The sequence below is a fragment of the Glossina fuscipes genome, unplaced genomic scaffold, assembly GCF_014805625.2.
Source record: "Glossina fuscipes isolate IAEA_lab_2018 unplaced genomic scaffold, Yale_Gfus_2 61, whole genome shotgun sequence".
Taxonomy (NCBI): Eukaryota; Metazoa; Arthropoda; class Insecta; order Diptera; family Glossinidae; genus Glossina; species Glossina fuscipes.
In genome coordinates, this window is record NW_023998433.1 from 697593 (window position 1) to 715471 (window position 17879).

Below are 17879 nucleotides of genomic sequence, written 5' to 3' on the forward strand. Positions count from 1 at the left end.
TTAGTTATTTACTTTTGATGTTTTTTAAATATAAAGCGCAGGTATTGAACTGATATTGTTTTAAAACTTTTCGCTGCTTTTATATACACAAGAAATGTATAGAAATATTTTTGTCGCGTTGGTGCTAAGACAACGTAGTCACGTTGAAGGTCAATCCGTGATAGGTTTTTTGTTTGTTTTATTAAATTTGACTATGATTGTATCGAAAATGTATTCTAACACATGCGACAAAAGTTTAGCTAGGGTTATTAAGTATTCTGTAAGCAACTCAACGCAACTGCACACATAATAATATTTTCGATATTAAGAAATTATTTTGTATTAAAGCAGAAGAGGCGATCGGTACTGAATTTTTGCTAAATTAATGAATGTTTGGTTAATTGCTTGAAAGGGCTTAAATCTGAGGTCACTAGTCCGTTGAAATTATCATTATTCTGCACAGAAGACTTTAATGTTTAGAAATTTGATTTTTCCTAAATACTATGTTATTTAAAAAAAAAAAATTGAATGTAATTTGTTTTTACTTTTTAACCTCCGACAATTCGCATTCCAGTTTCCAAGCCCTTTCATTTAGTATCCATATGGAGGGGTTGTTACGAAACATATTAATCGATCTCATCGTGTCGTTCACTATATTTAATTTAGATTTAACGCGCTTAGCTTCCAAGCTATTATACGCATATCGTAGGGATTGTCGAGGAAATTGTTATCCGCCACTCGGTGGCGTCCGATTAGCGTATAGATTAGGATTTATCCACGTTTACACAAAAGCAAGTTCAATAAAAGAGTGTAAACAATGGAACTTTAAGCATTCTATTATTAGCTTTTTTTATACCCTGTACTGTTTGTGGCTCAAGGACATATTAAGTTTGCGCGGATGTATGCAATACCCCGAAGGACTTGATGTAGACCCATTTTTCATTATACCGATCGATTGAAAATCACTTTTAGAATCAATCTAGGGTATCCGTCTTGTATCAGTATAAATGCCTACTGAGATGGCATCTGACCTTGAAGTTTTGTCTTTATTGAGATTGCCGCGGACCTTTTCGACGACTCACTGTCGAAATATTGCAATAGCTATCAAGCATGCGACTTTTTTAATCGGGGCTGTAGTTAATAGGTATACGGTAAGGACGAGTTCCAAAAAATTAATTCAACCAGCACATTCAGTTTAACATTTTTTCAGTTTAAGAACCGAATTCCGAGGATAAAGCTTAACAAACCAAGTTCCTTATTAATACTCCTAAAGAAATTATTAAGTTCTGCCCAATTTATCATAACTTGTAGGCAAAGTTCTATTGAATACTTGCATACGCTTACAAATTAGTAAAGCAATAAATGTTTATATATAAGTGGTACTATCAAGTGACGTTTTGTAATATCCATTAATACTAGGAATGGGCGTTGACTCCATTAAAAACTGCCTTATGATGTTTTTAAGTGTTATAATACTTCAATCACTTTGTTTGGCTCGAATAGCAAACAGGGGACACTTTGTGGACGTTGCAATCGCTGTCGGAACAGTTGTATAACATAGATGATATTGAGTTGTGTAGAGTGCCGAAGACATTTAAGGAAACTACCTTATCTGAGTTTCAGCTTCTATAAGCAAATTGTGAATTTTACCCAAAGAGAAGTGTCCGGAATGTTGAATGCTTTATTATACTGCTGGACTTGACACTCAATACTGTTGAGTAGCTATATCACAAGGATTCTGTGCACAATAGAACTAGGAATTTTGTGATAGTCAAAGAAATGGAGATTGGATCACAAAACGTAGATGACTGTTTTTACTCATCGGGCTCTCACAAAGAGGCAATACATTTGCTCAAAATTTGTGTATGCGTGCATATCCTGCACAAAATGCGACCGTAGCGTATTTGCCCACGTGCTAACTGTCGTCATGTTTGACAATGTAATTTAAGCCGAAAGCCTCGAACCTTGGGGAGTAGCATCGGACGTAGCAATATATGGGCCAGATCGGTAAGTGTTATGGTTTTATCGATGAAGCATTCGCCATATGCTGCCACGAAACAACCAACTCCGCCCTGAAATAAAGATGGCGAAGAATTAGAAATGAGATGAAGAGAAACTACGAACGTTACAAGGAACATGGACACCCAAGTGGTTGTTTACAATCACATTCATTGCTGTAATTGTTATTTCAGTTGGTATTATTGTCGCTGCTGTTATTATTAATGTCGCTGTTACTGCAACTGCTGCCGTCGCTGAGGCTACGGTTGTTTTTATTATTATTATTGTTAAAAATGCTGTCGCTATTGTTAGCATTGCTATTGTTGCTATTGCGACGTTGAAGTGATCGCGTTTTTACAAACGACTTGCCAGAGGAACTCTCTGTACTCTTAATCAAGTTTAAGTCTTTCTGGGCTTAATTAAATTTCCGGTTTTTCGGTCAACGATAAACTAAATATTTGGAGAGATATACCAAAAATGCTTTAGTTAAAGCACTATCTACCACTGGTCATAATTTCTCACATCTTTTAAGTAGAATATCAAATACCTTGCAGGAAAAGCAACTGGCATTATGAGGTTGAGGACAAAAAGGCGCATATTTCGGGTATTGCCGTAGCTCGCAGCTTATAGCTAGTGTAGTAAAGTGTAGTCTTTGATGAATACAACACGAAAGGTACTGTGTTCTTCTTTAGAGCTCCTGACGATTCCTAGGCAAGTGTTGGTTGAGTGTCAGTATATTGACAAATACTGATACCATAAATTTTAGCATGTAACGACCATTTTTCTGTCTAACTGCATCAGTTGCTTTTGATAGCGTCCCCTAGTGGGGTTGTTTTTAAGTGGGCTATTCACATCAAATAAAATTAATTTAGCTGATACCATAAAATGAAACTGCTGTGGATGCTCGGCTTTATCATCGAACTTAATAATTCGCTTAGTATGCATGATGGTTATTTGACTTTGGATATCGGCTATTGTTCACCACCAATAACGATTCAGCAGTACTGTGCTTTTATTGATTTATTTATTTTACAACAATATATTTTCGAATCGTAACGACTTTTTAGGTTAAGAGCTAGTTTAAGTACGACATAGGTAAATTATGCGCATTAAGCAATGCTGATTTAATGGACTTTAAAAAGTCCGATAATGAGAATAAGTGATAGACATCATTTAGGTTCTGTCAAACAACTCTGAGCGGATTAAACAGCTCATAATTATATTTGCACTGACTAAGCTTAACCAAGATAAAGTGCCTAGAGAAACGATTAGGGACATTAAAGCTTATTTCACCAAGTAATAAAGGCGAGTCAATAGCATCATTTATTACTTTGATTACAAAGGAAACCCCAAGAACAAACCTACGTTTCTCAAGAGACGGTAAGGACAGCAAATGCAACCTATTTTCATAGGGAGGAAGAGAGGTAATCGGATCCCAACCCAAATTTCTAAGGGCAAACAGCAAGAATTGCTTTTGAACAGATTCAATTGAATCTACATAGCACCTATATGAAGGAGACCACACAACAGAGGTTTACTCGAGTATAGGTCTAACCAAACGCACGGCATGTACAGCCTTTTCGTAATGTAGGGATCATCAAGCTCTTTGGACCACCTTTTTATAAACCCAAGCACGGACCTAGCTTTGCTTATCGAGTGCTCAATATGCAAGTTGAAACGTAACCTATGGTCAAATAGAACGCCTAAATCTGTGATGGAATCGACGTCCTCCAACTTATGCGAATCTATGAAATACTGAGTAATGAATGACTTTCTTCTTGAGAAAGAAAGCTTCTTACATTTACTCAGATTTAGTTTCAGAAGATACACAGAGCACCATGCAACAAAATTATCCAAGTCACCTTGAAGCTCATGTGATTGCAATTCAACAAAGAAGGAGGAAAACAGTTTCGCATCATCCGCATACATTAAGAGGTGGCTGGAATTAACCACCGATGAAAGATCGTTACTCTATAAACTAAATAAAATGGGACCTAAGTGACTTCCTTGAGGTAGGCCAGATATAACGGGGAATTCATCCGAGGTGATAAAGCTGAACAAAATTTAATTAAGTAAGGACGGTAAATTCGCACGTAAACGGCAATTTTCGTCCAAAGGAAAGTGCACGTCTCAGTTATTAGAAATAATATTATTACATTACGATGTGCATTGTGTTGCGACTGATTATTATTAACAAATATCTATGACTAAACACACCTTTAGACATGTACGTCTCAAAGCCGGACCCTGTAATACATATCTTGTTAAGAAAAATTCATTTTCGGTATGCATATTAGCACTAACGCTGTATTGCGGGTTGCGCTATTTACAGAAAATTATTTATAAAATTTAAAAAAAACTTTTCTATATTCATCATTCGAAAACACTTCACTTAATTAAGCGCCTAAAAAGCCTTGATCGCATTTTTGCCTTGAAGCCAATGATTCCATTCTTTTGGCTTTATCGAATCCTATCCTTAAAAACTTTCAGAATAGATAAGGAAACTGTTGTTTTACTGTTTTTGTTTCCTCTTACCCGCTGCATTTTCCACTGAATATTTTTAACGCATGGACGCTTTTATTTTGAAGCGTTAGCCGGTAAAGCGTCGGAAATTTTTTTATTGCTTTTGCATTATTTCGAGAAATTTCGCTTTCAATAGAAATATATATGTATGACAGACCAATCAGAAGCTTGATCTTATTAGAATATCGATTCATATCCCATTTTCTTGCAAGATCTAAAAGAATTCGCAATTCTACCTGGATTTGTAACGCCCAACTTTTCTGATATTTCTTGTTCCGTTGCAGTGAGGGACTGCTGCAATGTTATGTATAAAAACAAGCTGTGCGATGAGTCGGATAAGTTCTTTTATCTTTTTTTCACTTCACTGCATTACCCTTCTGCTTTTATCTTTTAGGTCTTCTTTCCTTATCTTTCCTTTTCTACACTTTTCTTTTCTTCTGTTTGTTTCCTTCCTTTTTTCTTCTGTTCTCTCCTCACCTCTGCACTTCTGCCCTCTTCCCATCTCTTCCCATCTCTTTCCTTGACCTTTCTTTGGCTTTCTTCTCATCTTTTTTTTTTCAATTCATTTCGTTTCTTTTTCTTATTTTACTTCTCTCGTTTTACATTTCAATTGCATTAATTCTCGTGCCTTTGTTGCAGCTACAAAAATAATAATGAATATAATAGAATTGACAACGTAAACAGCAACCACTAATATTAATACTTTTAACAAAACATATTAGTTTGGGGAAAAAGAAATCCATTATTTTTTCGGTAGATGGCTGCACTGATAGATTTCTCGTAAAGTATCGATCAAACAATTTCATATTTATGCTCGTTGGAAAGGTGACATTTCGCAGTAAAAAAATTCTTTTGCTGCTTTTTGTTTGGTGCATTCAGTTGTGAGTTACAGCGTGTTAAAAATGGAAGTGAACAAAGAGAAAATTCGGTACATTTTACAGTTTTTCTTTGACAAAGGCGAAAATGCAAGCCAGGCGGCTAAAATTGTGAATGGTGTTTATGGTTCCGATACTGTAACAGCCAATTATGTGCATTCGGATTCGTAGATTCCGTTCAGGAATTTTTGATGTTAAAGATGCACCTCGCACAGGTAGGCCGGTCGTCGAAAATGTCGATAAAATCGGAGAAATGATCGAAGTTGACCGGCATGTTAGCAGTCGTAACATCGCCGAGGAGCTAAAAATCGCCCATAAAACAGTTTTAAACCATTTACACAAAGCTGGATTCAAAAAGAAACTCGATGTTTGGGTGCCACACCAATTAACAGAAAAAAACATGATGGATCGAATTTCCATCTGCGAAGCCTTGGCCAAACGGAATGAGATAGACCCATTTCTTAAACGGATGGTGACTGGAGATGGGAAATGGAGCACATACGATAACCCTGTGCGAAAACGATCGTGGTCAAAGAGCGGTGAAGCACCTAAAACGGCCAGAAAGGTTTTGCTATGCATTTGGTGGGACTGGAAGGGGATTATTTATTATGAGTTGCTTCCATATGGCCAAACGCTAAATTCTGATCTCTACTGTCAACAACTGGACCGTTTGAAGATAGCGATTGACTAGAAACGGTCAGAATTGGCCAACAGGAGAGGTGTCGTGTTCCACCAGGACAACGCTAGGCCACACATATCTACAGTGATTCGCCAGAAACTTCGGGCGCTTGGTTGGGAAGTTTTAATGCATCCACCATACAGTCCGGACTTGGCTCCAAGCGATTATCATCTTTTTCTTGCATTGCAAAATTTCTTTAATGATAAAAAATTGGAATCTAGGGAGGATTGTGAAAATCGACTACTAGAGTTTTTTGCAAATAGAGACCAGAACTTCTATGACAGAGGCATTTTGAAGTTACCTTTAAAATGGCAACAAATCATACAACAAAACGGTGCATATTTGACCCAAATCGGACAATCCGAAGCATGTTAAATAAAGTCCTGAAGTTCATATAAAAATAATAGATTTCTTTTTCCCCAAACAAATATATTTGTACATAAAATTTTATAAACATATGTATGTGACATAATTGGCTCATAGAAAGTATTTCGAGTTTTTGAAGCATACAAAACAATTCAAAATTGGTTTAATGAAAAATTTTGTTGTTGTTTGTAAATAATACGTGTGCAAGCATTTGCTTATATGTGCGTGTATGCTTACGTATTTGTGTGGGAATAGATGATGTGTGCATATGGTGGATGAATTCTTCTTCATTGAGCTGGAGGTTATTGGCACAATAAACTCAACACATCGACGTTGAGTAAGGTTAAAACACGATGGAACACATTTCATTCATTCATTGATGAAGCAAAGCAAAAAATCGATTTTTAATTTAAATTCTACAACACTTTCTGTAATTACATACAAATACATAATACGTAAACATAAAAAAGGCAAAAAATAAAAAATTAGGCAAACATATTGTGTTAGGGGTTAGAATCGAATTTTTTAATACCCAACACCTTGATCGTTGTTGTTAAATATTCTTGTACGTGACCTATTCAAGAAGTACAAGGCATCACTTCATACTAAAAATGTGCACAAGCTTTCGTTTTTTAAATTTCGTTTGTAAGATAGATGCTCTCAACTTATAAGCAATTGTTCATTGCCTGCGGTGTCCAAGAGAATATATTCAATAGCAATAAAGATTCGAATAAGTTATTTTCACTTTAATGTCCGGCAATAAGATGAAAGAAATGAGCTCTCTTCTGTTTATTGTGTAAGAGACGCAACAAACGCTATAAAAGCAAGAAAAAAAAATCAGGCGCTTAAGGAAAAAGTTGGCCGTCCCTATTTTACGTTGGAGCTTTGATTAAATTTGTAACGCATTATGAATAAACTTTAGAATAAAATATTTAGAAAGCTTTTGTAAATATTTGACAGGAGTTGATTGTTCAGCACTAATATTACGCTTGATCGTTTAATCTGAATCGAGCCTTAATTTGAGCCAAGGGCTGGAAGAGCATTTGCCAAGTAAAAACTTTCGATTTTTAGTCCTACGTTTAAATTATGATTGAATTTCGAATTGGCCGCTGATTCACTCTAAACTGGATATATGTCAAATGGTGGAGATATCTAAGAACTACGTATAATATAGTTGCAGTGGATATAATAGTATTATTAATAGACAATGTTGATTTTTTAGTGTTTTTGTTTTTTTTAATAAATTTTTGGTCTCAAAAACTAAGTCGACTTTTCCTATTGCTTACAAAATTGCAAAAAAAGTTTTTCCTACTTTTTAAATCATAGTTACGTTAACTATGTCAATAAGTTGCCCTTTAATTTAAACGGCCAAATATGTTGATCACAAAAACTATCGATCCATTCATAATCTTTCGTCTTTAACCGGGATTGATTCCATCAACATTGCAGGTGTCGTTATCGTACCGGTCTTATTATTAGTTCTATTTCAGAAAATTAAGTGTGAAGTATATTAGTGTGCCAAGTTTTTCGGTTTTGACTGAATCTTTATAACTGGGACTTTAAAATACAGTTTGACAGAACGACAGATAAACGTGTATATAATATAAAATATGTAACACATAATATTTATGTGTATATGCATATTTATGATATATGTGATATATGATATATAAAATATAAAATTAATATATAATATATAACATCAGACATAGTATAAAACATATAATATATTTAATATTTAGTACTTAATATGCAATATAAAATATATATTAACTAGCAGCATGTATTGTAAACAAAACAATAAATTTTTTGTTTTTCTTTTCCTGATGATTAAATAAATTATTCATACAAATATTTCAAACAGCAACTTCTGTTACGAATATAAATTAAAACCAAATTTATTTTTTATTATTACTTCACTTTTCAATCACAAAACAACTCACAAAATTTAGTATAAATAGCTGGAGTTTTCAATCATTTGTTATCGGAGTTTTAATTAAATCTACCACTATCTTCACCACCACAACCATCAATAAATCCTCAACAAAGTATGTATAAATTTGTAAGTAGTTCTTTTTTTATAAGCGTTCTTAATGAAATCGATTCGTATTATGTGAATAAACGATTTATGTGCATATTTATGATGTTTATATTATTCCCTTTACTTTGTAGTTTATTTTGTGTTTAATACCTTTATTGGTCACGTTGGTTTCGGCAAAACCGGCTGTAATTGCACCATTGGCTTATTCGTCCCCCTTGGTGGCCGCCTCGCTATATACAACGCCTGCTTACACTTCATCCTATTATGCCCCCTACACTTCTCCCTATATTGCATCTTCTTACACTGCCGCCTACACTAGTTATCCTTTTGCTGCATCATATTTGTTGCGTTGATTGCATCTGAAGGGATGGGTTATTGTTAAAGTTCACGAGTAGTTTCATTAATTAAGAAAGTAAAATACACAAACAAAAGAAAAGGTAACAACTTCCTCAATATTTTATGAAGTTTCCCAATATCATTTTGATAAACATTATAATCGGGTTGATTAAAAGGTCTGGGCTAAATAGCAAGTTGATATATTTTTTTACTTTGTTTTATAATCTATTTTTAAAACTTTTCCTTTATAATATTCCACACGTATTCAACGTATTTATATATATACTGAGTGTAATACACTGATCTTATTTGAAATATTAGTGAGCTCGATGTAATCATCATAAAGAAGAAGTTGAATTCCTGTGATAGTAAGATTATTTTTCAATAGATGTTTTGCATCATGTTAGTTACATTTCTATATCCACTTATCGAAAACACTCTGAAATATTCACCTGAGTATATACTTAAGAACGTAAGACAATATAACCATGTACATCTGTATTTTTGCTTGTCTGTTTGTTTGCTGATAAAACGCTCGCGACCGCAAAAATTGAGACTGGAATCTAAAACTTGGGTACTCTTGGTTAATGAACATTGATCGAATTTGAAAATATACAGGATTCGCCTATGACCACGCCCGTAAAAAACTGTAGCTTATAATTCATGACAGAGACTAGCAGAAATACATCAAGACGATTTTTTCAATATAGTACATTATATTGGCGCCATCTATTGCGATTGGAAAACTTCATGAAGAATAAAAGACTTTTACCTGCGCAATAAACGCGTTGTCTAACTCGGCTTTTATTATTACATTTCAACTCAAATAGTCATCTATATATGGCGCCACTAAACATACCATTTCGAAAAACCTATTGTTGCTGTAGGTAAGAAAGCGCGCCGTTTTAGAGAAATGGTTAAAGATTTTGGTGAAACATATGAAAACTAAGCGAAAACGAAATGGTCAAGCTATTTAGCCGTTTTTGCTAAAAAAACAGTATTCGTTCCTTTAGTCAAATAAGCAAACGAGAGTTTATATTCTATCTAAGTAACATTTCTCGCAAAACCCAAAAACAAACAAAAATAGACTACCGCATTGTAACCCCTTTGAAAATCACTTATAACAATAATTAACTGACAATATGAAGGTTTCTTATTATTTTATGTTTATTATAGACCCTCGATTATTATTATTATTATTATTATTATTATTATTATTAGTATTATTATGATTATAAATTTAGCCAGAGAATAAATTCTATGACTAAAGTCTTAAAATCAGTAGCATCTTAGGCTTTCGGCTTTTTATGAAAAACTCTACCGCACTTGAGATTTGAACCCACGACCATGTAGTTGCTAGTCGAGACTCTTGCCTACTCGGCCACTCAGGCGGATAGACCCTCGATTAAATGTCAGTTACATGCAACAAATTCATGTTCGATATGAGAGCCGCGATTACCTAGTCAGCGTTTGGTCGTAGTCGCAGGTCGTTTTCATTCAGTAAAGACATACCATTTATCGACTGGTCCCACACCCACAAATGCGCGGTTAACAATATTCCTATTTCTTTCCTCACCTCGTTCTAACGATCACCGTGGGTCACATATGGGCCATCTCCTCAGCGTTTGGTCACATTAAAAAAAATAAAAAATACGACTCAGAGTTAATTTTGCCTCCAAACGATCTCTAACCAAACTTACTTCTTCTTATTCATACGACACAGAGTTGATTTTCCGCTCAAACAATTTGTTGTTATTGTTATTATATGAAAGTTTTTGGCTTCCTGCAGACTAAATATTTCCAATAGCTAGCTCTCTTCGAGTATTCTCTCCATTAATTCAAGAACGAATAAATATCCAGTTTATGTAAATGTCTCAATTAAAATGCTTGCGCACGTTTTAACGCACCTAATTATTACTGTCTTGTAGTTTCGGACCAAGAATGCATGAATTTGCCAAGTGAAGAAGTTTACCACTCTTTGATAAAAAATTCACAAGATTTCAGAGAGCTAATGGATGAACAGAGTTCATAGCGCCTAATTCGTAGTAATATAATTGGAATCAAAAATAGTGATTGGTCTCTGCAAGACTTTTTAAATAAAGCTCAAGTAATACTATGTCGTTTGTGATAATGTTTACGCAATAGAAAATTGAGTTATTTTTTATTGAAACATAATGCACATAAGGTAGAGTTATGTGTGGAATATCACAATCGGCCTTATTCCTCCTATATTCGTTCTTTCGTTTGTCTGATCAATCTGACAATTTATAGTAAGCACACTTTTCTAATTAGTAATATAATTACTCTCCGGAAGCCCGGCGATAAAATTATAGTGCTAGGGTATTTTGATTTATCTGATTTTGCGTGACGGTTTTTTAATGGGGGCTTGATTTATTTTTTGTACCTTTGATTTTGAATGAGTTCTTTCATTGAAATTATAAATTTGGTCTCTTTCGATTTAATCGCATTTCGTCAATCATATATTAGTTTGGGGAAAAAGAAATTCATTATTTTTTCGGTAGATGGCTGCACTGATAGATTTCTCGTAAAGTATCGATCAAACAATTTCCGATACTGTACATTTACATATTGTACATTTTGCAGTAAAAAAAATTCTTTTGCTTTTTTACAGCGTGTTAAAAATGGAAGTGAACAAAGAGAAAATTCGGTACATTTTACAGTTTTTCTTTGACAAAGGCGAAAATGCAAGGCAGGCGGCTAAAATTGTGAATGGTGTTTATGGTTCCGATACTGTAACAGCCAATTATGTGCAATTTTGGTTTCGTAGATTCCGTTCAGGAATTTTTGATGTTAAAGATACACCTCGCACAGGTAGGCCGGTCGAAGAAAATGTCGATAAAATCTTAGAAATGATCGAAGTTGACCGGCATGTCAGCAGTCGTAACATCGCCCAGGAGCTAAAAATCGACCATAAAACAGTTTTAAACCATTTACACAAAGCTGGATTCAAAAAGAAACTCGATGTTTGGGTGCCACACCAATTAACAGAAAAAAACATGATGGATCGAATTTCCACCTGCGAAGCCTTGGCCAAACGGAATGAGATAGACCTATTTCTTAAACGGATGGTGACTGGAGATGAGAAATGGATCACATACGATAACCCTGTGCGAAAACGATCGTGGTCAAAGAGCGGTGAAGCACCTCAAACGGCCAGGAAGGTTTTGCTATGCATTTGGTGGGACTGGAAGGGGATTATTTATTATGAGTTGCTTCCATATGGCCAAACGCTAAATTCTGATCTCTACTGTCAACAACTGGACCGTTTGAAGATAGCGATTGACCAGAAACGGCCAGAATTGGCCAACAGGAGAGGTGTCGTGTTCCACCAGGACAACGCTAGGCCACATACATCTACAGTGACTCGCCAGAAACTTCGGGAGCTTGGTTGGGAAGTTTTAATGCATCCGCCATACAGTCCGGACTTGGCACCAAGCGATTATCATCTTTTTCTTGCATTGCAAAATTTCTTTAATGATAAAAAATTGGAATCTAGGGAGGATTGTGAAAATCGACTACTAGAGTACTTTGCAAATAGAGACCAGGACTTCTATGAGAGAGGCCTTTTGAAGTTACCTTTAAAATGGCAACAAATCATACAACAAAACGGTGCATATTTGACCCAAATCGGACAATCCGAAGCATGTTAAATAAAGTCCTGAAGTTCATATAAAAATAATGGATTTCTTTTTCCCCAAACTAATATATATATATATATCAGACCGGACACTTATTGAGTGGCGTGTATAATGAGAATGACTGACTTAATGACTTGCCCTTCCAGAATGGCACTAATGTCGTTGTTTCCCTTAAAATGCATTCATTTTTCTCAGGATATCCGCATCTCCCTACCTTCTTGATAACGCTGAATGGTCTGCTGGAGAGTTATATACGATGTTTATAGAAATTCGCTGTGTTCTTTTTTCCTTGGTCTTTAATCCTTAGTATGTCTACACTGTTATCCATTAAATGTTCTATCTTGTTTATTGTAGAAATGAGATCAGTTCAAAACAAAAAAGCAGACTGTTCAAGAAATAAAAACATGGTGCAATAGTTTGTATTCAAGAGCAAGACAAACTCTTACTGCCTTGAACAAGATTTTTTTTTCCAATTTTAATTCTTCCATCCCGTTCTTTAAATTAGTCTCGAATCCAAAACGAACTGATAAATTCGTTAATCCTAGACGTAAAATTGAGGGCTTTCCTTCTGTTCTCTTCTACAGGAATATTCGGAATCTTCGAATGTGATGAACATATTTAACCATTTTCTTGACTAATTCGGGAAATCTGATTGATCTGCAAATAGGTAGTTCTAAAGTTATCAGTATTCCGTTAAGAAAGTCGTCATATTTCCGTCTGTGTTTTTCTCCAAAAATAAATCCCTGTCTACCCTTAAATTTTGTTGTCTCCCAGGCCCTATGTTCTATTTCGTCCTATATGTTTCAACGACATGCCAAATTACTTTATATTGCATTAACCGCTATTTTGAACAATTGTTTGAGGAAAGGATATTTTTCTCCCACTTGAAAGACTATTTTCTTATATCAAAATTGTTTTAGAAATATTATTAAAAAGTATTGCTAAGTCTAGTGCATTGCCGAAGCTGTTCGAAGCTCTGGTTACTAATAAAATTTACGTCTACTATAACGTCAATAATCCTCTCTTGTTGACATATAGTTCTTTTGTAGGAAGATACGCGTATAATAATTTTTTTGGAACCTATGGGTAATGCCTTTCAAATATTTTTACTGATTACCAGCGAACTCTGATGTAACTTCTACTGACTTTTTGAAATTTATACTGACTTCTTATGGACGGCATCGATCATCATCTATTAATTTTTTAGTTGAAGTCCTATATTTAGTAATAATATGGTTTCATGCCTTCGAAGTCATCTAACGCGATGTTATCAAAAGTTATTCTTCTCATCCCTGCGACATTTCCATTTTATCAGTTGCTTCGCCAAGTAATCATCATAATCTTACCATTTTCATTCTATTTGTAATGAACTTCCCAAGTACAGCCAATATTGTAGAATTCTAATATTTGTTGATGATGTTAATATTTTCTTTCTCTTAATCGACTTTGCGATTTGTTTAAAAAAAATGAAGAGATTCTTCCGGTCTTGGGTAAACTTATTGCCTATTTTTTATTCAAACAATAATTACGTTCTTGAAAGGACTTCGAGCTTTAACGACGTACAAATTATCCATGACTTTGTGTTGACTTGGCATTGGTATTGAGTTTTCTGTATATAAATCTCTCCTAAGTTTCACTAAAAAATAGTATGAAGAATTCGAGGACTTAACGTTGTCATAAGTTTGTACACATCTAGCGTTAGGTCGATCCTAGAATATTCCGTAATTGTCAAATTATAGATACTATATCAATCTTATTGAGCCTGAGTGTGACTTAGGCCTTTTTTTAATACGATCAATCATTCAGGGGTCCCCACTACTCTTTAGATTTGAACACGCGAACACTGACTTGGTAGTAGCGGTTCACACCTACCCGGCTATTCAGGTAGTTGGTGTCGTTTATTGCCATTACATTCCTATGAAAATAAAAATTACAGTATCTTCGATCCTTGTTTTGGTTTTTTCATTGCGATAAAGAAACATATATTGCGTCTGCAATGGCAGCTGACACCAAAAGGCAATAGGGGAGATGTGTGTATTTTCAATCGCCATGCTGCAAGCGTGCTCTAATGTGGATTGAATAATCTCTGCAATTGGTATTATTAATTTATTACTATAATTATTATTATTATTATTTGTTATTGTCGTTCTTTATTTTCAATTATTATTTTAATTTTTTTTAGGTTTAAGTTTTTCTTCTTTACTTAAGATTAACACTTCTTATCTGTATAAATTTACTTACTAATCGTGCTTTAAAAGTTTTTATATTGCCCTTCAGCACATTTCCGTAACCAAAAAGGAGTAACTAAATAAAACTTTCAGTTGCTTTATATGAAACAGTATCTCGAATTTTAATAAATTCAAGATCGAATATTATTGAGGTAAACTATGTTGCGACAGCGTAGAGAAAATTTTGGCACTCTTATTTAACAAATAAATTTCATATATGCATGTTTTTGTAAATTTCAATTAAGTTCGCATTTTAACTCACTATAGCAGCTTTGCTCTCTTAGAGTTTGCGCGTTAGATTTACCGGCATTTTCTATAGTACGTTTTTACTGTTAAAGAAAAACTATTTTTGTTGTTGCTTCTGCAAGTTGTCCAGCGTATATTCATTCAGTAATTTTTGTTAATAAAATATATACATATATATTATATAATATAACATATACCGTAGATAGTAGTTTTCTCTTTACCTCGCTATACGCTATAAATATATAGTAGATTCACCTTTTTAAATGTTATTGCCTTAAGATTGCGATAACAGGGGTAGCTTGCCTATTAATTCTTACATACTTTATAAAGAAGTTTATTACGAAAATTTTGATTTAAGGGGTGTAAAGAAGGTGTTTACAGTAAACTATGAGAGCAACAATGAGCGAATTTAAAATAAATAAATTTCATTATGTTGCAGAGTTGCATTTTTACAAGGAATAAAATTCGTTCCGAAATGTTTTAAATAGATCTTTTAGGACCTAAGCTCCACAACAACCACTTTATAATATGTAGACGTCTAATTTTCATTGCAGGTTTTTTGAAAATGCTTTTTCTTTATTTATTTTTATACTATATTATCAAGTGGAAATTCAATTTTGATAATTCTGTGAAATTCTATTATAAAATACATATGAAAATGATATTTTTTTTAATTGCCTGCATTTGTTATATAATTGACTTTTTCCAAAAACTTCTGAAATGAATTACTTCCTTTATTCATTAAATCAAACACATGTTAAGTTTTATATAGAAAGTAGATCAGGCTACTTATAAATCTCATTCACTTTTCAGTGCACAATTATTTTCTAAAGTTGAAAGAAATTACGCCAATTATTGTATAAATCAAAACAACATTCACATAGTTCAGGTATGATAGTTATTAATCTAATATTTTCTCTGAAATACTACAGGCGACGAGCGCCCTTGGAAATTAAAATCCATCTGTATATGTAAGGGCGTTTAACTTATTCGTTACTAACTATTGAAATACTGATATGTTGCCATTTTTGACAACAGGGTTGGTAAACACTGTCAGAACTTCGTACTTAACCCAACTACAAAATGTACTCTTTGAATAAAGAAGATACTTTTCTTCTATATAATTAATTTAAAAAAAAGGAAAATATTTACCGCAAATAACTTATATTATTTCGTTAATCTAGAAAGTTTTTTTTAGTAAATATCAGCTAAAGACCTTAATTGGGTCTGCTAATTGGTTTAGTTGAAGTTATCAACTTGTATTAATTAGTTTTACCAGAAAGATTCCACTATAGAAGATCTTCTATAAATTAAAACTATCAGGATTTTCAAACACTAAGATGTATCACTTTATTATAAAGGCGGAAATAACGTTCTCCTAACATCTGCCTACCTCTTTCAAATACTACTTCGTTTCTAAAAACATATTGAATAAAAATTATTGGATAAATGTGTTAAACGTTTTTTTGTAAGTGGTCTAGGCGCAAAAATGCAAAGCTAATTACATTTGAAAGACAAAGCTCAGCAGATGTAACCTTTCGTAAATATGTCGGATCCTACGTCAATACAGCTACAAAAATCGGCTTTTTTAAGTTTTCTGCTTTCAACTTCACTTTAAACAAAAAATAAAGCCATTTTAAAAGAATCTACGTTTATATGTTCATTTTATATATTAAATCTATATATATCAATATAAAAACTTTATAGACGAAGTTATTGTTAGACTTAGTGTTTTTTTAAAACTACCCAAACAAACAAAACATTGATACACAATTTATCATCTCTAATATTTATCAATTTATATATTTTTAAAAACTTGGCTGCACTCTATAGTTTTTTGTTTCTCTCTCATCTTGATTATTGAATACGTACTCAATGCAATCATACTTATGAGAGCGATCAGAATACGGAGAATATGGAATATAAATCCAAACATTTTTTAGATTTTTACATAAACAACAAAGTTTTTATTCTCAAAAAGACTTGTGTATCAACAGAGCAAAACAACATTGTGCAATATTTACACAAGACTTTCGATGTACTCTCAAAAAAGATTTGTGTACTAACAAAAGCATTAAAAAACTTCGGTAAACGCATTCGATTTTCACTCTGAGAAATAGAATTTTATTCTCAGCAAAGTCAAAAAGCCACTCCGGGACTTTCAAAAGTAATGTACAGCAAAGTAAATTTTGCTCTGAAAGATAGTAAGACAATAACGAAGTGGCGAGTAATTAAAGATATCCTCTCAGAGCACATACTCTTTTACAAAAACAATACGAACTACTGAGGACGAGCATACTAGTAAAGGTTTCTGTGAAGTATGTTCAGTAGTATTCCGTCAGCTTTGAACGATTTGAGCGTAAGGTGTAGCGTGCAGTGTTGTGCAAGTTTATTTAAAAAAAAAAACTGGGCGCGTTCTTTAGCTCCTGTAAAATAAAACATAATCCTAATAATCGTAAATAAAAGGAAATAATTGTAATAATAATTAAGACATACTTTAAGCAAATGTGCTTTTTTCCAACCGACGTCTTTTAATTAAGAAGTTTTGTTCTACATGCCAAGCCAAAGTCTAGTTTTGTTTGTGTGCCTTGTCTGCGAGAGTGTTTAAGAAAAGAAAATATATTTATATCTATGCGTACATGGTAATTGCTTTGTGATTGTTATATGGTGAACAAGAGATATATATTGTTACCTTTTTATATATAAATTACAAAAGAAAATTGAAATATTCTGTCCTGAAAAATTTTAAATAATTGATTAATTTTATACATAATTTATTTTGTAAAAAATATAAAAAGCAAATAAATAACAGAAAAATTTTTTTACAAATAACATAAAAATTCCGGTTTAACCACTCATTATAGCCATGTAGCTGTACTTACAAACATACATACATACACTGTCGGGTTTTCTTAGTGTTACTGGTGTTTTTTTTTTCTTAGAGTGTCT

The 17879-nt window shown here is 33.5% G+C and overlaps 1 protein-coding gene across 1 annotated transcript; it reads left to right on the top strand.

Annotated features, from left to right (window-relative positions):
* The first annotated feature begins 8369 nt into the window (after positions 1-8369).
* LOC119637991 lies at positions 8370-9907 on the top strand. Its single transcript, XM_038034495.1, has 2 exons — positions 8370-8482; positions 8593-9907. Exons 1-2 carry the CDS (start codon positions 8471-8473, stop codon positions 8812-8814), a joined length of 234 nt encoding a protein of 77 aa, XP_037890423.1. The 5' UTR covers positions 8370-8470; the 3' UTR covers positions 8815-9907.
* Positions 9908-17879: the final 7972 nt, after the last annotated feature.